Source organism: Heliconius melpomene, chromosome 13 (genome assembly GCF_056956725.1).
Source record: "Heliconius melpomene rosina isolate 202511_hmr_F chromosome 13, ASM5695672v1, whole genome shotgun sequence".
Lineage (NCBI taxonomy): Eukaryota > Metazoa > Arthropoda > Insecta > Lepidoptera > Nymphalidae > Heliconius > Heliconius melpomene.
Window position 1 is genome coordinate 4121253 of NC_140401.1, and position 23567 is coordinate 4144819.

Below are 23567 nucleotides of genomic sequence, written 5' to 3' on the forward strand. Positions count from 1 at the left end.
ATAATATTTGATTATGGCAATTGTATAACAAATTATCATAGGATTTGACGTAATAAGAAGTAGAAGTCATGTTAATGTTTGTACGCCGCGTACCTATATAAAGTTGGTAAACCTCTAAGAAGTAATGAATGTTTGACTAAGACTTGCTAAACAGATCCTTAAGATTGAATTTTCTAGAATAATGTTTACACGCTCGCAATTATATGAGTAAAAGACAGGAAATACATAGTTTTTAACGTAATATAAGTATAACAAAAATACTGACTATTTAAATGACATTACGACATGATCGTGTGTCAATGGCTCGTTAAATATTTTAATATATCCGAAAACGTCCGGTACTATTTGAGAATTCACATATAAAAATTTCAAATTTAACTTCAAAATACAAATTAATGAATTCACGTGCGTAAGATGATTAAAATATGTAAAGGCTAACGTGCGTAAGATGGAAGCAATTATGAATAACACATTTTTCATATATTAATGAATAAAATAATAAAAATATGGTTTTAAGCAAAACCATTCATTATTAATAAGTAGAGGCTTATGCCTATTACTTTTATTTCATTAACATTTATTTTAAATTTAAATTCTAATTAACTAAGTTTAATAATAAATGTATAGAAAAGAAATTTATAATTCATAATTAAATTTTTTGCTGGCTTCCACTTCTACAGTTATTTCTTTCCTTTGTTACCTTGAAGCATCTCTTATATTTTGCTAATAAGGATGAGTTTCATGGAATTGGAGAAGGTAGAGTTAATTTTTTTTTTTTAATAATATGATTTAAATATGTTTTTATGGACGTTACAATATTATGATTTTCAGATTGTTACGTGTATATTCTGTTAGACGTTAATTCCGGTTTCTGTACGATACGTTTTTGCTTCCTATTAGCGAACAGGATCTCTAAAATGTTTTTTTGTTATATTTTAATATGATAGATACGATTTATGACGTGTGTGTGTGTATGTGTTTATCATAAAATATCTGAGCCCGTTCTGACAGTTCAGTTTGTTTTTTTCACATTAAACAGCTTTGCTATATGTTTGTATAGAATTATTAATCTAATGTAATTTAATTTTATAGTAATATATTACTATAATAATATCTTATAATATAATAGTAACGGCAAGAGCTTCAGTAATATTCCATTCAATTTATTATACATGGAAAATACCACATTTGGGCTCCGAACAGAAACAATAAATATATCTCAGCAAGAACATTGTAATTTTAAATACGATACGTATATTATTTTAATTCAGTTTGTATGTGTTCGTTACATATTAAATAATGGCGAGCGCAAAGATGCGAGCTTATTGATATAGTACCTATATATTTATTTAGTAACTTAATGCTAATGACAATAAATTTTAATTTGTATTTGGTACTATTTTATTTTTCTATAAAATTAATGTAAAATGATTTTATTTTTTTCTATATATTTGAATAAATATAAAATGTGTATAATATAGTTTTTTTTCACGTCTAGTCTCTTAAAATTATATAAATAATTCTTCAAATAAAACCGATAAAACCTTAGCATAAATAGAGAATCTTAAAGAAGAAATACAACTTACAGTATAACGCAAGTTATTGCAAGATGCATTATTTATTAATATTTAACAAATTATTATAAAAAATTTAAATATATGCATTATTACACAAAAAGAAAATGTATTAAATAAGAGCTTGCAATGCCATTCAATTTATTTACATGGACCGTGCTGTACCCTTGTCAGGTTGTAAATAATAACTTAAAAGTATAAAAGTAACCAGTTCAAACGAATATTAAATTGTATCGTATGGCATCGAACCGTATTGTGACTACTTCTGTATTTTTTGTTTTAATGCTTTACTTTTACTTGTGCTTTTAGACAATAATCATCGTTTAGTATTTTTTGTATAGGATGTGAACGAAATTATCAAAAATCTTATAGTAAATCTTTTTTCCAGGTGGTCACTCTACTTTCTTCGGATTGCTCAACACATTTGTTCACATTATTATGTACTCATACTACTTATTAGCTGCTTTCGGCCCTAAAATCCAGAAGTATTTGTGGTGGAAGAAATATCTTACAACTCTGCAAATGGTAAGCCTAAACGAATGATTTGAATTATTATAACTAGAGACCCGCTCGCGACTTCGCCTGCATGTACTACACAATCATTTATTTTGATTTATTTTGTGGCTTTGATTCGCACTTGAGGAAATTAAATTTTTATTTAAGTTTATATATTCATTTCTTCGCTCTGGTATCGAGGCAAAGCGCGGCGTTGAGTTCCGCCACTTAGCACACAATGCATGAATTTGGTAGAAAGTGGGGACCGGTATGTCATAATACAAGGTTTTCTCTGCCTACGATGCGATTCTTTATATTGACATAACCCTTTAATTTATGAACCGATTGACATAAAATTTACACTAAAAGTTTAGGGAATTGCATTTAAATCTGTTAAGTCGTTTCTGGGATAAGCGTGAAGAAACGCACAGACAAAAATACAAACATATTAGAGTTCTATAACATTGTTTTCCATAATAACATTTTTTTTTCGATCTTATTATCGATTTAATCTGCTCAGATATCTGCTGAACCACTGAAACCACTGACATACATTGGGGTGAATTGAATAGTCCTATAGGACTTCAGTAGCCGTTCAAGGGGTATACCCATAGACAACCGTTGTCACGTCGACCGCGTTACACCCTGTATATATATCGGCAATCTCTGTGATGGTAGGGCAACTATAGCAAGCTAGTAGTTATGTATCTCATACTATTTGCATGCTCGCTCCGTTTTTTATTTCAAAATCAGACTTTTTGTAATTATATACAAAAATAATTATAGTTCACAGAAATATTATAGACAAGAACGAGTACCTACTAATTACCAATGCGTTAACGAAGTATGTAACAACAATTGTTTTGGAATTTTAAATATATTGCCATAATTGACTTAGTATTGCACGCAGTGCATTCAAAGGTATTTCTAAGGCCGTTTGTAATTAAACGTTCATCAGCAAGGTTAATAAGACTGTCCATTGCATCACGGACTAAGTAAAAGGGACGTTAAGGTCATTACCGAGACATAAACACCTATATCCAGATAATGATATCAGAAAGGAAATTATACTGGACTGACTCATTACGCTTGTGAAGAATGTTCGAGTTAATATTTTGTATGATAAACATTAAAAACTAGTTTATTTGGTTTCGCTCGATTTTTTCGCTATTCACATTTTTTTTGTACGAAAAGCGAGTTGTTATCAAATATAGGGTTCTTGAATACGGATTTATAAAAAAAAAAACGAGTTTTGTAATATATAGGTTTAGTATTGCTATAGAGTAATTCGTCTGGACTTTTTATGTGAAGGCTAATACGGATTAAATAAACGCGATTCCGTTTGTACTTACATTTTGTATCGCATTGTTTCTCTTCCTTATCCTACATTTTCGTATTATTAAACATTTAAAAATAGATAGGCTCAAAAAAGCGGTCGTTTCTAGTATATTATATTAATTGAACAAACAGACAGTCTATTTAAATGAAAAAGGAAAACTGAGCAATGAATATTAATTATTTGAAAAATGTTATTTACAGGTTCAATTTGTGTTGGTGTTCTTCCACGCCTTCCAGCTTTTGTTCATCGACTGCGACTACCCTCGTGCCTTCGTCTGGTGGATAGGAATGCACGCCGTCCTCTTCTACTATCTATTCTCAGATTTCTACAAACAGGCATACATAAAGAAGGCACAGGTATTAATTTTGACAAATGTATATAATTTTCATTTAAAGATTTTTAAGGTATTTCCTACCTTTTCAAATATTACAAAGTCTTATAGAATATTACAAAAGTAGGAGCAGATGCCTTCTTTGCGCAGTTGGACTATATCTGACTGTAAACATGATGGTTATGGGTCCAATCTTTACTCGGAAGAGTTAATTATTTTCATCGCTCCCCGAGTCGTTATCCAAAACACGGCGTTCAACTCCGCCACTCAATATATTATATTTCAAATCCAGGAAGAAACCGTCGACCGTCGTCTATTCCGCTTTTTGCCCTCAAATCATAACTATTTACTCTTTTTTTAATTACAGAATATCAAAGCAAAAGCAAAGAAGGATGAAGAACAATCTAAACACGAATACGAAACCAAAGAAATGAAGCTGCCACTCCTGAACGGCTTCAGCAATGGTTCAGCACTAGGTGACGTACGGCAGAGGATGGCGGGAGCTGTAGCATCACAGTGATACGAATACATACGAATGCGGTACTTATATGTGGTACCACATGTCATGTTACTATATACTTCTGTAGAACAAAGTTGCCTTTTATTATTGTTTTATAATAACTGGTTTACTTTACTATGGTTATATTACTTCAGAGTTTTATATAAGACAAAGATAAAAATAAAATATTGTTGTGTTTTTATTTTTTCTAGGATTGAATAAAATTAAACAGTCTTTCAATTTTTATCAGAGAGACGAAATGGCGGAAACGAATGCTTAGTGAATCTCACATTATAAGTTCAAATAATAAGCTCAATTAGTAACAAGTGTTAGTATAATTTAGAATAATATTCGGTGCTGTCACAGAATATATATTACCTAATCACAAAATTAATCAGTTGTTATCGTTTGTTTCTTAGTTCTTGATTTTTTCTATTTATTATGATTTTAAGTGTAGCATATAAAATGGTGTTTTCTGCTTTAATATCCAAGCTTTACAAAGATAATTCATATTTGTAGAACAAACAATGTTATTTTGAAATAAAAAAAACAAATTTATTCAATGCGCTATATAAAAAAAAAATTGCTCTTTTCTGCACTATCTACGAGTACAACTAGAAAAAAGTGTTCACATGAAGAATTGTTTTATACTAAATAAATAAATATTGAATATATTTTTAATTGTGAAATCATTAATATTCATAATTATGATAATGACAAGAGAAATTATAAAAAAACAAATTTTTTTTATAATTTCTGACAGTTATTGATGTTTTTTAACAGGAAACATATAGGGGAATTGTGCTTAAGATGACATACTTTTTGTTTGAAGACAAATATTTCAAATAAATAAAGTCATCTGAGAACAGCATATTGCGTATACTATTATATATTTCATAATCAACGAAATTATTTTAGTTTCAGAACAATCATCTTTCAAACATCATAAAAACAAACAAAAATCGCATTTAGGTCGACCAGTGTAAGACGATATATCTACAGGGTAAAATGACATACTTAGTATGTGGCATAAAAACGCCATCATTATTTGTCGAGCATAGTTCACAAATAAATAGTTTCTTCTTTGCTGGGGGCTTTTATATAGTATTAAGGCCAGATTCATACATGTTGCAAATTTTATGAGGTGGGATTCCATTATCAGTCACTTCCTTTTCCAAAAGGGAAATAAGCTTCGTCACTTGCGGCTATTGAATGCCCTTGCTTTAGCAGCCTTATCCATGTCTTCTTGTGACCAATATATATTCGTTTGTAATTGCCAGGCATTTTGTAGGTAAAGCAAAAAATATATCGATTCTATTTATAAGGGTAAGATAGTATGCCATCTTATACTCACGTTATGTATGTCATCTTACCCAATAGATATATGAATTTAATTTTAACCGTTGTGTCAAAAGTTTATAGGTTAGGATGCGCTTTTAACGTAAGTTGTGTCATATAATATTCCTATTTTACATTTATAATTAGTTCAAATAGAAAATCTTTATCTTACATGTCTTTTCACCATCAAGCAAAAGCGAAAGAAAAATTTGTTGCAATTGAAAATAACGAAAACATGAATTATTTGCCCATCTGCATTCATTTGCACCCATACTGAATTTAAGCACTAGCTGCATCTACAGACACTCTCTAAAACGTCACAAGATCGCACTTAGCGCTAATAGTTTCATCAATATTGGTAGTGTGTCATCTTATCATAGTATGCCATCTTGAGCACAATTCCCCTAGATAAATTATTTTCTTGTAAAAACTCTGTGTATGGTATTTTGGTTTATAGAGATGTAAAAATTAAATTTCTGTGATTGGTAATCTGGTATGTAGAGGTTTTTATACTTTTATATTAATTTGCCTTAGCTTGCGTTAATATTCGATTGTACATATAGGTGTAATGTAGACTTAAGGAAGGTGGATAGGTAAATGACGCAAAAGTCCACGATAGTGATGTAGGAATAATTAAAAAAATAATTTTCCATTTTAAAATATTCATTTAAAAAACTTCACAAAGTACGTCACTATTTTTGCATAAGACTTCATAATTCCTAATACAAATAGGCGTCTTGTATAGGACTAAAAAATATACAAGATTGTAACAGTTGTTTTACGTACAATAAATAGCACCTACCTCTTTTTTTATTTTGTTATTCATTTCTAAACGTCTAAATTAAATCAAAATAAAAGCTCAAACTATTTTAAATGTATTATTTTTATCAAAATTGCCTTAGAGATATTACCAGAGCTGTTAAGTTAATTAATGTGAATATATTTTTTTTTAAAGTTAAACAACGTACATACAATACAATACGTATACAATTTGTTCATTAAATACATAATTTGTAAGAAATAAAGTGGTGAAAACAATAAAATAAAAAGATTAAATATTATCATAATTAATCTCCATTTTTACTGAGGATGTTTAATTAAATATAAGATACAAAATTTGAAATCTTATGAGCTGTATCGGTGATTTTGCAATAAGATACTTATTTAAATAAAATTTGACTATCATATTTTATAGTTTCATTAGCCTCGACCACATGTTGCAGATAGCGTTGCGTCATTGACGATCACCTTGTACGTTTTTAATATGTATTTATTTTCAATACTAAAAACCCGTTCTTTCAAAGAAGGCCCTGGACTCTACGATGATGCAGTTATGACTCTCACTTTGATTAAAAAAATATTTTATTTTTGACGTCCGTTATTTTCTTCCTTATTTGAAATTAAAACGTACCTTATTAAAGTTGTCAGTTATTGACGTCAATCAATTAAAAGACTGATAGGGCAAATCGCAGGGTCAAGATTCAAATTCAAGTTCAAGATTCAAATTCAATTCAAGCGGGCGTAGCCACATGGGGGCCGCCAGTTTATAATATAATAGAGAAAATAGCATTCAAAAGGCTCTTAGTATCGAAGATAGCAAACTAAAATGCATAGCATAGCATATTTTTCAATGCGATGCTCATGGATATTACCTTCACATCATCACATATCGCTTCAGAATATCAAGTATATAGCTGATGGGCTCCAGCACCTGGAATGAATATGGTGCCAAAGTGCTAACTTCTTTTACCATCTAAATAAACTTAGAGCTTTTTAAATATTATTTTCTTTTAATTCGGTCAAGACTACGTAGTGTACGTACGAGTATATTACAAATACATACTTGCAGTACACATTTGGTCTTGAACGAATTTCACAAAATGGGAGATAAATTGCGTTATATATTAATTAGAATCACACTTATTTGATATCAGTCGAATAGGGGCAAAATGATAATATTTTTTAAATGAAAGTTTCAAATTAATTTTTTTTTATGTATATAATATTAAGAAAACATTTTTACGTTTTCAAACTTTGCCACCCAATAAACGAAAACCTATAAGATTTCAGTGGTTGTCTTCTCTTTTTTGTGTCTTTTCTTTTCTGCCCAATTTCCGAGACGAAACGCTTCGCTTCATCTTTTTACTTTAATGAAAATATTAAATAATTTATTCCCTCGAACGGAAATTGAACCCACAACCGTCGCGTATAATAAATATATTGCAATAGTTAAGTCCGGTAGATAATTGGTCATCTTATTTATAACCATGACTGTGATGTTATATTGCTTAACACGGTACGTACCTACAAACTACATATAATATGCAATTAAAGTTCACACTATGTGGAATAATTCTTTGTATTCTTTTTCCACTCTATGATTACAATAATGATTGAACAATGATTTTTTTAAAAAGACTTAAAACATTTATTTGTTTTGTAAATAGACTTTTTTTTCAGCTCGATGATATATCCTGCATGTAGCAGGGTGGACAAAGGGAACCTAGTATAAAGATACTCCATTTTCCACTTTCCGCTGAATTTTCGAGGTATTGCTTATTAGGTACCGGAACTCACATAGGACAGAGGATGTTAACACTAGCTTAAAAGTTCCCTCTACCCTACGTACATCAGGAGGATACAAGCTAGTGTTAACAAAAGTAGCAAAACTGTGAGGCTGCAGTTAAAGTATTTTTTCTCTAAGTAAAGTTTATCTTAGTTTAAATTACCAATACATGAGACTAAATGTATTTTTAATCATAGTGGTATTTTTTCTAAGATGCATTATTTGAACGTTGTAAGAGTTGACATTCCTAAAATAAGAGGAATTTTCTATTATTATATAAATTTGTTTTTAAGTAAGGATTATATTAAGTAACACCATTAAAATTTTCCTTAGCTGTGCCATATATCTTAAAGTTTGAAATAATGTTTTACTTTTGTGAAATTGCTATTATTTTTTAATATAAACTCTACTAATGTAGTGCTTATAATATTATTATTATTATAGCACTGATTTTGTAATTAGTCGTCTAACACTATTTGCTATAAACATTTATATTTTACAAAACATAGAATAAAATAGTCTTTATTATGTAGCTTGTGCACACAAAGGAAAACATAAACGACAAATTCAATAACAATTTGTAGATAATGCATATTAAATGTAGTTAAAAAAATATGAGGACGATACATACTAATGAAGACTACATTTAATATTTTTATTTCTTTGCTCTGGTTACGGGACAAAGCACGGCATTGAGTGCCGCACCTCAACACGCAATTCCTCCAGTATTCGGAAAACAGAAATTACCACAGACCGTTCTCAGGCATTTCTAATGGTAACTAGATTCCCAGGTTCCCTCTGACTGATGCAGTGATACTTTTAAAATCCACTATGATAAATTATTTGTTATAGAATCGCTTAGGTAATTACAGATTTAATATACTTTAATATATTTAATATACATTTTTTTTTAAAGTTAATAAACTAATTGTTATTTTTCCTGAAAAATTATTGATCTGAGCAATGAGTTATTTAGTTTTAGCAAAATACTAAGCTTTTATGGATATAAAGTAAAGAACTCTTTCATTTTGGTCTACATATACCATATATACTTATATAGTGATTGCTATGTATATAAAAATATAAATATTTTTTAAGAAAACTTTATTTACAGTGAAATATTTTACAATATTCAGTTACATCTTAATTTATGTTGTACTCAAACATATAGCAAAAATAATTCTCTTTTATCTACCATCTTCTATTTATTTGACACATTTACATTTTGGATTGCAAATGTAAAATATATTTTAAACAAAAACATACCCACCATGACTTATTTATTTAATCTCTGTGTTTTTTTAAATATGCCTCGTGGATCATCGTCGTATACAAACTGATTCTTATGCATGTTTTGATGAAAAAAGGAGACTTAAGGTACATATTAATTATAATAACTTACAATCTATTGAAATACGAACATCCACAAAAGTATCACAAAATAATTTAAGATAACATTACAATCAAAAAGCCTCTTTAGATATACATACGTGCATTTGCACAAATTATGTAATACTCTAAAATCTTAGAGTACATTTACAAAGTAGTTTTTTTTATCATTAATATATATTTTAAATAAATTATTAAATACTCCTTAGACGTAAACATATATTGTCATTAATATTTTATTATTTTAAAATTTTTAAATAAATTATCTAAAGAGGCGACTAACGTAATGGCAGTGGTATATATAAAATAATGAAACATTTATAGCTTAGTTTTAGTTCTACCAAATTCCTCTATGTGATCGTATTCGGAAAACCCTGGATCGGAGTCATAATAGGCATAGTCGTAGCTTGTGTCTTCCTTAATATTGCTAGATTTAGGGTAATGAGGCGGTCGAGTAGATTTAGGTGGATGTGACACTGCTGGGGATGTTTGAGGCACAGTTTCACGAGATTGGAATCGCTCAGTGATTCTAGGTGCTGAAGTAGATGTAACTCTTGCTGGAGGGAATGTGTAAGCTTGTGCAGAGGGGGCTTCGTAAGGCCGAGATGTTGTAGTGTAAGTTTGGTAGTAGTCAAAAGTCCGTTGCGTGGGTTGTTCAGTCTGCCTAAATGTAGTTGAGTAATAATCTGGTAACGATGTGGAAGGTGATGTTGGGGCTGGTTTAAATGGTTGTGGGACAGCTGCTTTAGCGTATGGCTTCTGAGATAATTTTTTATTTGGTTTCTGATCTTCAGGCAGTCTATTTCCGCTTGCGGCGATATTTAAAGAATGTGCGCCAGAAAGCAATTCTGATTCACGTTCATACAATTCTGGTCTGTATTGGCCGTCATCCTCACCTTGAGGTAGACGATACTGGCCATCATCTTCTATGCTATCTCCATAATTTGAAGATTGTGTATTAAAAGCTATGTTTGTATTATATGCCACTGTATTTAAATTGTATGGTGGGTCAACACGGGTAGTAGTATAAATAGTGGTAGAAGGAACAGTGGTGGTCGGATTATTAAAATGGCTCTGTTTAGCCCCAGAAAATGACCCAAAGTTATTTTTCTCATTTTCATATGACACACTATTGAAGTTTCTATAAGGTGCAGATGTACTTGTTGCCCGGACAGCGTTGTAATCGCTCGTAGAAGTTATGAAACCCTTACTATTATTATTTCGAATTCGTGCAAAATCAGATTCTTTAGGAGTATCTGATTGTACGCTAAAACTATTTTTAACTTTAAAAGGACGGTTATCATTGTTTTTATTAAAGTTGGTTGTTTGCGTATCATAGTTATAAATTTCAACAAGGCCTTCTTTTTTCGTTGCAGGGGTTTGTGTTGTCGGGGAGAAAGGAGTAGGAGTAGGATTATTTGGGAAATATCTGTTATTATTTTGTTTTGGAGTCACTTTACTTACTTCAACGTACTCATCTTTATATTGAGCGGGAACGTTCACAGTTGTGGGATATTGTTTATTCTGTTGTGGATTTTTACGGTTGAAGTTTTGTGATTGATCAAAGAATGTTTGAGGAGGAACTGTTTGAGCTGGTGTAGTAGGTGGAGGAGTAGGTGTGTAGACTGGACGTTTCCTGACAAGTTTACGTTTAGAGTGATCGAACTGTGAATGACCCGACGATTGAGGCACTGGCGAAGGTGGAGAAGAATTTTGTGTAGTTGTGTAAGGAGCACGTGTTGTTGTGGGTCGCCTGAAAGATTGCCTAGCAGCAGGTGCATGGGATATCGGTGACTGGGTTTGAACTACAGGTTCATCGCGTCCTCTATCACGTTGGCCGGTAAAGAAGTCTGAAGAGTGCGCTGCTCGAAGGTCTGATGTTCCTCCATTATTATTTTGTGAAAGACGCCTGTCACCAGTTTCTGCTCTCTGAAGACCAAATTCAGGTTCTTCTTCTCGGTTCCCTGAAGACGATAACTTCTTTGTGTCGAACCCTGTATAATTAAGTGTTAAATTAAATAAATATTTAATAATAAATTTAAAACAGTTCACTTGGTTAGATTAAAATAAAAATAATTTTAATTCTTTTCCAATTTCTATTAATTTATTTTACGATGCATAAGCACTACATAGAAGCATAATCAAAGCTTTTGTTACTTTGCTCAAGTTATAAAACAGGCGCCTGCTTCTATTCCAACTTACAGCCTTAGAATTTTCATCCTCCTCACAACTCTTTAAGCATCGATTAATAGCCTAATATTTTTTTTTAATATGCTCATTACTTTTGGTATATAAAAAACATTATATTATATAGTACAAGCGCTTTTTACTATTAAATTGAATTAAACTACCATACACCTAGCTTATAACTTACTTATCACAGGAGATTATCTTGAACCTATTATGTCTTAAAAGTATAAGTACGCCGAAAAACATTCCACCTAAAAACCTTCAAATGCCAATCAAAATGGATCATAAATTGCTTATAATGTAAGCTTATTTGTAAATATTGTTAGTTGCAAAGCGAGCTCACCAGATCCGATCTTGTACAGATCAAACTGACCATCGTAGATGTCGGCAGGGCAGGCGAGAGGATCGTCATCGCCCCAGTCGGTACATGTCTGCGCTTCCTGGTGGAATAAGGTTCCGGGGGGACAGAAAAACCTGAAGTCTCGAATACCACCACCTGCCACTCTTACGCAGACGTGGAATGCCTTGCATCCAGATTTGGCGTCAGCATAATATGCGCCCAGTATGCGTCCCCGACAGTTAAATCTTTCTGCTTCCCCTAAGAATATAAGAATAAAATTAATATAATTATAACGATAAAACAACAAATAAATAAAATAATAAATAAAATTAACTATAAATATTTTTTTTATTGAATAACTTAAACATACTAACAAAGTAACGAGACTTGTTCTTTTAAATTAAACATATTTCACATATAAGCATATTATTATAATATAGTATATAAATAGGCATATTTATTTGCAGAACATCTTGAGGTTATCTAACATGTTAGGTAAAATCATAGTACATTGCCCGAATGGCACACTTCCAACTTACATTGAGGTCGATTACGTGAGCAAAATGAATATTATGTTTACCCAACTATGGTAAGTAAATTGTTAAATAATTGATTTTATCTCATCTAGTTCTTTATTTAATGTGTTTTCTGATGGAACAAATTGATTATTGCATTTATAAATAAATGCACAAAATGTCATATTTCTAAATTTTTTTCTAAAATTTACAAAAATAAGTGATATATCACTCTCAATTCTGTTTCTTTCCTTATAAATTAAACTAGTTTCGTTTCTAAATATGATTTTTGTAAAAATGCAAATTGTTTCCCTCATGAAAGTTAGTAACAAAAATGTTAAATATATGTTAACATAATTTAGAAATCATGTCGACAGCCAAATTTAGAACTTTGGCGTTGGCTGTAGACATCGTTTCAAAGTTATGCAATTAATTATAAATGCTAATTATATTTTTTATTAATTAATTAAAAGGTCACGGGAACTCAAAATATAAACGGATATCTAAATAATAGCTGCGCGGAAATTTTGTTATTAAAATAATATCTGACAATACATAATATTCATACCTACGTATATAAAACATATATGTATGTACATATATAGAAAGGCCGTCAGGGCGCATGGGCACAAGCATGTGCCTGTAACGCGACGGTTGTGGGTTCGATTTTCCCTCGGGATAATTAATTATTATCTATTAATATTTTCATTTCTTTGCTCTGTTACCAAGGCAAAAGCGCGATGTTAAGTTCCGCCATTAAACACGCAATGCCTTAAAATACGGCAGAAAATGGGGAACAGAGTGTCTTAACACTACGTTCCCCCTGCCTAAGTTAATTGAAGCTAAACAAATATGCATATAAAAAATTACATATTGATATTTAGAAGTAAACATAACTTTAGAATAAGAAAACATAGTGAAAATCATTACTAATTTTCCAAACCAACGAGCTAGTGTAAAAATAATAATTTAGTTTCAATAGTATCTCGCTGCGGCTTTGATATTACAAAGTAGAATACAAGCCGCTAGCTGCTAAGCCACAAATTACACGGTAGGTGAGGCGGCACCAGGCTGTCAACGACTTGGAGGCAACTGTTACCAAACTCTTGGTACATTTGGTTCACACGGATTGTGTCGCGTTATTGTATTTCTTTCTATCTTTCCTTACACTTAGACTATGAAAATATATAATTAGGTAAATATTTTTTGGTAAGATGTGTATGCCGCTTAAATTTTAATTTAACTATTTACACCACTGTGGTGCAGTTGTTATGAACCTGAAAACAAAAAACTGAGGTGCCGTCAAATTCCTTTCCAGGTAAGTTAAAAATAAATCGTAATTAATTTATCGTTAAAAGTTTCCCTTTAAATCCTGTTGTTATTATCATTCAATAAATAAATTGAAGAAATGAAGAGTGACTACAAACAAAAAGCTATCTAATATTTGGGGTCATTTCGGCTTGCATCTATCTTTATATTATGTTGGTATATTTTTATTTTCATCTTCATTCTAAATTTACGCACAATTAAGCTAACTTAATCGAGGCCAGTCGTGGCGCAGGGACTCAAGCGTGTGACTGTAAACGCTACAGGTTGTGGGTTCGAGTCCCACTCAAAGAAAATAAATATTAACTATTTTCATTTTCTCGCTCTAGTATCGAGGCAAAGCGCGGTGTTGAATTCCGCTACTCAACACGCAACGCCTCCATTCGACAGAAAGTGAAGAACGGAATGTCCTAACAATAGGTTCCCTCTGCCCTACCCTGCTATCTGCTGGATAAAGTATTAAGTTAATATAGCACGAAATTCAAGTAAACTGGATTTGGTATTTGCAAAAATATTCAAATAACCGTGGTCATTTGTCGGTTGCTTCACGTTCAGCGGGTGAATGCATGGCGAGTCGGAGGTTAAGCGAGATTCCCATGAGTGGGCGATTGTGCAACCCACCAGTAAGGTACGATCCTCTCCAAAAGGTCGACGCTCGTGACGAAATATTATATATTTAATAGTGTAAGTATTATAATTGTTGAAACAACTTTTAATTAAAAAGAAGATTTTTTTTGTTTATAATGTATTGTAACTGAAACTAATTTTAATATTTTTTTTGCATAATTTCTTATAATCATAATTTTGATCAATATAAAAAAGATTTTATTTCTGTTGAACTATCTATTTATAAAAGAAAATGCTTCAATTTTTAAAAACCGCGCCAATTTAAAAGTAATTTCTTTTTCTTGCCTCATTCATTATAATCTATATTTATCCTAGCTTCACGCATCTCACCCGTACAGTAGGGTAGGTAGGTAAAAAGTATCCATAATTTCTTATCAAATAATGATAATTGGTCAGTTTTTGCATAGAATAATTACTCTTTTGAATATATCCGTCACGTTTATATTTTTTTATTAATGTAACTAATAATCTTTGCAGAAAAAAAAGGTTAAATAAGAACATTTTAGATTAAAAAAATATAACGAACTAATCGACATGTTAAGCAACTGAATCAGTTAATTTGAACTTCCGTTGGGAGCGATTTATAACCAAGGAACTACTCGTTACGTTAACTCTTCAATTATTGTTTTTCGATCATGTATAAAAAGTAAATATATAACAGCTGTAATTATATATAAATACATAGAAAAAATATTTATGTGAGAATATAATCGGACTTTCTATAGTCGTGCGTAATAAAAGAAGTAATGGTTCATTTAAAAAAAAAAAGTATTGCAATTATTATTATTCTGGAGGATTTAGTCACAGAAACGTTTTTGGATATTATGTTATATGAGGCCATCGTAGCACAGGGGCTCAAGCGTGGGTTCGATTCTCACTTGGGGAAGTAAATATTTAATATTTTTGTTTCTTTGCTCTGGTAACGAGACAAAGCACGAAGTGGGGAACGGAAGCATCTTAATCAGAACGAACTAGGTTCCCAGGTTCCCTTTACCTATTATTGGTAAATATAATAATTTAAGTTATTGGTAATTATGATAATTTTTCACTTGTTTCATATTACGAGTCGCAGGTCACGACTTTCGACAAGGTGTCAAAAATATGACATAACTGATTGTTGTGATGTTCAGCACTTACTTTAGAACAATTCATTGTCAACATTCTGTCTGTCAATACCATCAATGGTGGGCTACGGTCTCATATTTCACAGACGCTACGACTAAGGAACTTTCTTTTTCTATTCACGTAACGAGATTTCTCACGCTTTGATGATCACGCATCTAAATTGTTATTGTTTCTACAAATTACTATGTGAATGTGTTGATTTTGGAACCTCTTTATTTGTATTGACTTTAGTGTTAAAATTAAAAGCATACGTTAATAGCGAAACTAATAAAATAGAGAGAGATGCTGTATGTACCATATGCAAATATTTTTTTTAGCTTCATGTAGCAGGGTAGGCAAAGGTAGCCTAGTGGTAAGACACTCCGCTCCCCAGTTTCTGCCTAATTCTGGAGGCATTGCTTGATGAGTGACGGAACTCAACACCGCGCTTTGCGTCGGCCACTTGAGGAAATGAAAATAGTAAATATTTCATTTCCTCGAATGAGAATCGAACCCGCAACCTCTCGGATTGACGGTCACACGCTTGTGCTCCTGCGCTACGACTGCCCTCAATATGTATATTATATATTATAATAAATATTGTCAGATCGTAAAAACTATGGAAAGTGTAGGCTTATTATATAATCTCATATAACGTGTACTCGTACTTTAATGTAATATGCAGCTTAGAGAATAATGAGACAACCACAAACCAGCTTTTAATATAACGCGCATTAAAAGCTTTTTATAAATAACAATATCTGTTTAAATTACAATAATAACATTTTAATGAGTATTCCATAGAAATCCAGGCACCGTTTATTTCTTAAGTTGTACGTAGAGTACATCTAACGCAATATTGAACATGATTCTTTTATTGTCTCGACCACGTACAGAGGTATTGTTTTGGTGCGCATCAGAGCCTTGGGTCACATCCGTTCTCCAGCCGTCACGCCCCCCCAGTTTTTAGGAAGGGATTCGTGAGAAAACAACTTATGTAAATCGGGGAATCGATTATCGCGACGCGACGTACGTTAGGTACGATAGGTTGCTTAGAGTCGTACGGTCGAAGGGAAAGTGCATTACCGTTGCGCAAGTGTACGCAATGGCGATAGTAAATGCATTATATTGATAGATACATGAGAAGGCGTTTATTTTTATTTTTTTTCGTAGTTTTAAATGTTTAGATATATATACATAAATATGTATGTAATTATATAAACATGTTGCTGATAAGCCCTGTATTACCGAAAGCTTTATCTCTTCACGAAATAATATCACTAATTATAAGATATTTTGTTTTGGTAAGTGAATTAGAATTATTGATGCAATTACAACTTTTACTATACAAAAAATATACATGTATGGTGAAGATATATTAAAATTTTTGAAAACCTAAGTGAATTGCTTATAAAGGAACTTGAACTTATAAAGGATATTTTAAAATATTTATAATTATTGCGTTAGAACAAACCTAAAGCCCAAAAATTCAATGAATATAAAATAAAATTTACATTTTACATTTAAAAAAATATATATTTGAATTGAAAAAATCGTATATATTTTTTAATAATAGCTAATTATTTCCTCCTAATTAATTCAATTCCCACGCGTCCGGACGTCCTGCACTTAATAATCAGATGCTCGTAACCGCACTAGCACATTTACCTACGTACATATATCCTCACCTTCCGGATCACTAAAAATATATATTATTTAAAAAAATAATTGCACTGTAGTAAGCACATCCACTATTTTACAACAAATCACTAACTTACCGAGTATTGGGAGTAATGCGAGAACTATCCACACGGGAGACATGTTGCCGCGAGGAGCGTCGCGAAGGGACTGAGTTGGATGCGCGCGCGCCGCCCGCCCGCTCGGTAGGGGTCTGAAAGCTCGCCGCCTCGCCTGCCCGCCCGCGGCCCGACCGCTTATACTTAGATATTGTAAACGCTCTTAGTTCATACGTATATGCTAGATATTACCTTGTTTTATTTATTATACAACATAATTCATTTAGAATATTAAGGATTCATTGTAATTATTAATATTACACAGCATGATCCCACAAAAAAACATGTGGAAAAGAAAATTAAGTAATCTTTATTATATTTATCAAAATTTACCTAACTAAAATTGACAATTTTAGCTAGTAAAGATAATAGAAATTCGATAATGCGTTTATATAAATTATTACACAGCATTTTGTATATAGTATAGGGTTATTGAACAACATGTTATTCAAAACAAATATTTGTAAGCATGCAATGTAAGCGCACTAAATTAATTTACTAAAAACGCAGTTGTGAAATTATTTTCAGCTAATGTTTTGTAACTTATAAATAACTAAATTTAAAATATAATAATTGTATTGTGTGTTGTGGAGTTGAATATTAGGTGTCGTCTATAATATAGACACGATGACATAGCCCACCTGGATTACCCAGCCAATTTAAGCCCAACATTATCGACGATACCCAAGCAATGACCCATTCAACTCCCGGGATGTTCAATTGGTGACCCCGTCTCTCGAAATCTTCATAATCTCTCTGATTCAAGAGGCACTCTATTGAGATTTTCGGAAGATCAAAGGGTTAAATATCGCATAGAAAAACTAGTGTCGAGACACTCCATTCTCCACTTTTTACCCTAATTCATGATATTACATTTGGATTGCCATGTATGCTAATACCACACTTAGCGTTTTACCTATAATTGATCCCCTCAAATGGGCACCACGATAGCCTCAATCATATTATAATGTTAGATTAAATAGATTTTTAGATAATCTTAAAGAAAACATCTGATCGTGATTGTCCCATCTTGTTAAGCGAGCAGAACGCGCACACGACTCATGTAACAGTTGTGCAAATAAAACGTGAACGTGAGCCACATTGACAAACCCACATGCAAATCTATGCAATTTTACATGTCGTTTAGCGCATTTATACTTAAAACTCTACTTACTAACAAATTATACGCTAAATATACAGATGTATACGAGAAAACCTCTAAAATTATACTCTTATAATTAAAGATTTGCAGTAGAGTTTATTTTCTGCTTTTAAAATAATTGTGTTTTTTAATTATTGATTTTAAAATGCAGTATATTTTTATTGGACGGATGCCGGGTCTATAACTGCAGGAATAGGGGCTCATAGTAATGCTTAGTTGTGTAGGCATAAGAAATCCACTTTATAAACCTGTTGTTTCTTACAAAATATATGATACAAGAAACTTATTATTAGAATCAATATAAAAATGTACGTCTAAGCCATGACAGTAGATATTCACTTCTGTAAGCGTGACATATAAAAGGTTGTAAGCGTCGTGAAAGGGCATGCAGTTTGCTCATCGTTGTAAACGGAACACATCTAATGAATTTAGTATTTACATGTTTCATGCGTTGCGATGGTGCACTTTACTTTGTATTACGCAATTCTGATTCTTTAATAATATGATAATATATAAAAAACTGGCTAAGTGCGAGTCGGATCCGTCTACCGAGGGTTCAGATTGTTAGGTCAATGGGAAGTCATAAAAATTTACAAACTCGAGTTTGCGGGTTTCCTTAAATGTTTAAGAATATAGCATGTTGATTACTAATAATATAACAATACTTAGTTTAATATTAATTCTGTTAAAATTTAAGCAATCTATAAGAGATTAAGGTTTAGGTACGAGTACTATGATTCACGAAGGTATTCACATCTGTTGAGTACCACCCACCACCCACTTCTAAAACTGGCTGCATTCACGTAATCGGAATTGCCATTGTTATCCAACTCAACAATGCTATAGTGCATAATTCTGTTCCTTTCAATAGAATTTTTCCAGTTGTGTATAAATGTGTTTATTATCTCATAATAAAAGAAATTAAATGCTCGAAAGTTTATTAAAATATAGTATAATTTTTTTTTGGCTTTCCGTTGTATCTTGCACAAAGCAAGTTAGGCAGAGGTAATCTAGTGTTAAGATATTCTGTTCTCAATTCTGTTGCGTGTAGAATGGCGAAACTCAACGCCACTGTTTGCCTCGCTACCAGGGCGATGCAAATATAAAAAATCTATGTAATTTATATATAATAATATTATAGTATTGACACTTATGTGGGAAGTTTTGCGTAGGTATGCAATGCTTATGGGTTTTGTAAATTTCATTCAGTAAAAACAAAAGGTGATCATAAATGCGCGTTATAAAAGGTAAAATTATACGGAATAGGTCCCAAGTCACAGGAACTGATAAAGGTTCCATTCTCTGTACAGAGAATTCATGGAACGCTAAGATAATGCATTGGTGAATTTAGATATTCAATGTAAAGTATTTACTTAGTAATTATATTGTAAAATATTTGTAATCTATATATATAAAAGGACTTGTCCTCACTGACTGAGGTAAGACGCACGCACAGCCGTAACCGCTGTGCGTAGAAACGTTAAATTTGGACAAAAGTTTACTTTCGTAATCTGGACATCCACTAAGAAGGGATTTTGAAAAATTTTAACCCTAAAGGGGTGAAATAGGGGTTCAAAGTTTGTATGGAAAAAAATTTAAATCGGCACCGATTTTTATAAAATTTGAAATTTAGATTTTTAAAAGTATTTAATTGAACACGTGTTTCATCGTTTTTTAGAATTCTCCCCCTAAGGGTGCAAATAAGGGGTTGAAAGTTTGTATGAAAAAATCTTTAAAACGCTACCGATTATTATAAAATTTGAAATTTAGACTCTTAAAAATATTTCATTGAACACATGTTTCGTGGTTTATTAGAATACACCCCTAAATAAGCAAGCGAAGCTGCGCGCGTCCGCTAGTATTATATATAAGTATAAGTATAAGTAAAAAAGTCTTAAGCTCATTCAAATTTAAATTATATTTTTTGTTGTTTCATAGTGAAAACTCATCTTAAATACGTAGTGTTAGATATAAAGTATATATCAATATTATTTTAAAGAATTCATCTTCTTATTTTAAGTTACCAATTAGTTACAACTTTACGTCATACAAACAATTATGTGGCACTTAGCGCGTTATAGACCCGTTATTGAAATTTCTCATATTCCTAGTTTCATAACTTTTCCGCATTCATGTTGCAGTCCATCCGACACGGTTTCCACAACGTTACCAACTAATGCTAATACGTACGTATCTTTTAAAACTAGTTTCTTAGGCAAAATATATGTAAATTATATTTATTATTTCTAAACATATAGTATTTGAAATTAACTACCATTCTTTCCATTATATACATACAAACATACACATATTATACACATATATAATATACCTATAAGCAGTAGCTAATATCTAATTTAAGGAGGAGTTTAATAAACTAATAATGACAAAAAGTCCAATACATATAGTTATTACAGTAATATGGATTATATAAGCATTGGTGGTCGTGGTACAGCGAGACAACGTCTAACTGTAAACATAGTCGTTATGGGTTCAATCTCCACCTGGAGAAATGTTTTTAGTTCATTTATCTTCATTTCCCCGTAGAATTCCCTGGTAGAGAAAACGGGGTATAGAGTACCGTCACTCTATACGCAATGTCTCGAAAGTTAGGCAGAAAGTAGCGAATGGAGTATCTTAACACAAAGTTTCCTCTGTCTACCCTGAGGTACCTGAAAAAGAGTGAAGCTGAAAAAAAACATTGATAACAAATTTTCATATATTAATAACACTTCGTTTCTCTTCCTGTTGTTTTTATCTACAACGCTTATAATAATTCGTTATAAACAATTTATAATAACAACTTTAAACATTGTAATATAAGCCGGCCGTAGAACAGCTAATGTCACAATCATCATTTCTGTTCCATTAGCCATGAAAGATGATATATCTGATTATCACACCCTCAACACTCGATACTCTCTGTCCACTGAGGGTCTGAAGACCAGCCGGTATAATCCTTCATGTGTAAAACAGTATATATGTTAGTAATGGAAGATAAACTTGAATGTTATTTAATGAGCACAATGTCGTTGCGGTTGAAATAGCCTAGTTTTGATGACGGAGTATACTATTATTGTATTATATTATGTTATCTTTAAGTATGTGATTAAATATCTCAATTTAATAAATTTCATTATTATTTTAGTTTAATATTTGGAGAAGTTAAGTCCTTGTAAGGGTAATAAACATTTTAGTATCTCAAAATTATGTTATGGCGTTGAAGTCTTTTATATGAAATTTTTGTATAAAATGTAAATGGCCTAAAACTAAGGAATTATTGTGTATAGAATTTTTAAACATAAAGCTTATGTTAGTATATTTAATTTTTTATAATAATTTTATGGTTAACTTTTATTTATAAAAATATTTGTTCCCTTTGCCTAGCCTGCTATGTAGGATACAATGTAAAGCCAAAAAAAAATATTTCTACAAATTAAAGATGTAATAGTATCATTTAGCATAGTATATCTCAGGTCATCTCACAGCGTGTTTCTTGACCGCAATTGGTATCACCCCCATTATATTTCTGGTTACATAAGTTATATTTTAATGAGCAAAGTCATAAAACACTACATTACATCTGACTTCGTGCCTATCTCAATCTTGCTTGAAGCTATTACATAAACCTGTTAACATATTACTGATCGTAATATACTGTATGTACATTAATAATAAATGGACAATTTCGCCCTATTTGTGTTTGTTCATCACACATAAATCATTAAACCAATCCGTAACACATTATTATATGTGAATTATCTGTAAATTACTTATAATTCACTTTATTTATTTCTTTATTTGGTGTCAGTAATTGAAAAGAAGTGGACTTAAAGCATTTTAAAAAATCTCCAATTTCACACACAATTCACACAATATGAATTTCATTTTAATCAACTTACAACATTTAAGAAAATATTTCATTGTTTCAATGATAAAAGTTATTATTAGAATTAAATATTTTATTATTTATTTACCTTCTAATTTAAAAGTTGCAAAATATAAATAAATTTTGATAAAGTAAATGGCAAAATTCGTTAAACATTTCTTATTTGCATTGGGAATGTTCACGTAAACCAGTACTCGCAGTTCACCTTCTATTTAATTGTAATATTGCTATTGTACGTTCTGCTTCTAGCTTTGCGCTGTGACCTCGTGGTGACCTTTGATGAGGATGCTCAAATTCCACTCTGAAGATTTCCCAAGCGGACACTTGTCTCGTGAGTACCTCGGTAATACCTACTAGGTTCATATTTACTATTTGTGGAAAGGTTAATTATGCCTCATCTACCTAATGACTGCTGTAAATAAATGAAGAATGAATATAAACAATATATTCCGCCATCTAAGATAATGTAATGTAATTCATATAAGAAGCATTTTATAATGAACTGTTTTTATTTCTTTGCACAAATTAGTTTTTTACGTTATAAAGGAAATTAAGCTTGTTACATTATTCGTGTAGAGATTATTTTTGAACTTCACGCCGTATTCCGTAAGCCGTAACCTAGTGTTAAGACACTCCGTTCCCTACTTTCCGACTCTCTCTCTCTCTCTCCGTTCCCTGCTTACTCAAGCGCAGCGTATTGGCGAAATTCAACGCCACAGTTCGCTTTGCCACACCAGACCGAAGAAATGAATATATTCAATAATTCATTCCCTGAGGGGGAATCGATCCCACTACTGCCGCGTTTACAGTTATATGCTTGAGCCATTGCGCCACGGTGGCCTCTAATCATTTAGATATTATCGCATGTCTCACTATTACATAAAAATCTTGTCTGAATATTTTCATACATAGTATGTACATACTTTGCCCTATTTATATTTAAAGTTTATCATATCAACCAATTTTCTATGCTTTTATATTTTAGCAAGCTAAAAATCTCAAAAATAGCATAAATAATTATTCTTTTAATACATTCATCATCTATTACATACATATAAAAACAAAAAATATCCAAATGAAAGTAGTT

At 31.5% G+C, this 23567-nt stretch overlaps 2 protein-coding genes across 3 annotated transcripts in view; one reads left to right on the forward strand and one right to left on the reverse strand.

Annotated features, from left to right (window-relative positions):
• Positions 1 to 6830, forward strand: part of Elovl7 (ELOVL fatty acid elongase 7) — a 32901-nt gene extending 26071 nt beyond the window's left edge. The window contains exons 7-9 of the mRNA XM_085196234.1: positions 1963 to 2099; positions 3609 to 3764; positions 4107 to 6830. Of these exons, the coding sequence (XP_085052360.1) occupies positions 1963 to 2099; positions 3609 to 3764; positions 4107 to 4259 (446 nt within the window). The 3' untranslated portion in view covers positions 4260 to 6830. The remainder of the gene's footprint in view (positions 1 to 1962; positions 2100 to 3608; positions 3765 to 4106) is intronic.
• A 2399-nt stretch (positions 6831 to 9229) lies between these two features.
• On the reverse strand, positions 9230 to 17554 carry LOC146532569 (uncharacterized). Of its 2 annotated transcripts, none has more exons than XM_085196483.1 (3): positions 17412 to 17554; positions 12095 to 12319; positions 9230 to 11525 (listed from the first exon to the last, which is right to left on the reverse strand). In XM_085196483.1, exons 1-3 carry the CDS (start codon positions 17452 to 17454, stop codon positions 9850 to 9852), a joined length of 1944 nt encoding a protein of 647 aa, XP_085052609.1. In that variant the 5' UTR covers positions 17455 to 17554; the 3' UTR covers positions 9230 to 9849. The 2 variants fall into 2 exon arrangements, with proteins under 2 accessions (XP_085052609.1, XP_085052608.1); XM_085196482.1 differs by having other exon boundaries at positions 12065 to 12319.
• Between the last annotated feature and the right edge of the window lie 6013 nt (positions 17555 to 23567).

Coding starts and splice junctions, on each gene's coding strand:
- LOC146532569 (XM_085196482.1), bottom strand. CDS start 17,454: ATGTCTCCCGTGTGGATAGTTCTCGCATTACTCCCAATACTCG. Junction 12,320..17,411: donor CGCATTACTCCCAATACTCG/GTAAGTTAGTGA, acceptor TTATATTCTTAG/GGGAAGCAGAAAGATTTAAC. Junction 11,526..12,064: donor TCTGTACAAGATCGGATCTG/GTGAGCTCGCTT, acceptor TTAATTATACAG/GGTTCGACACAAAGAAGTTA.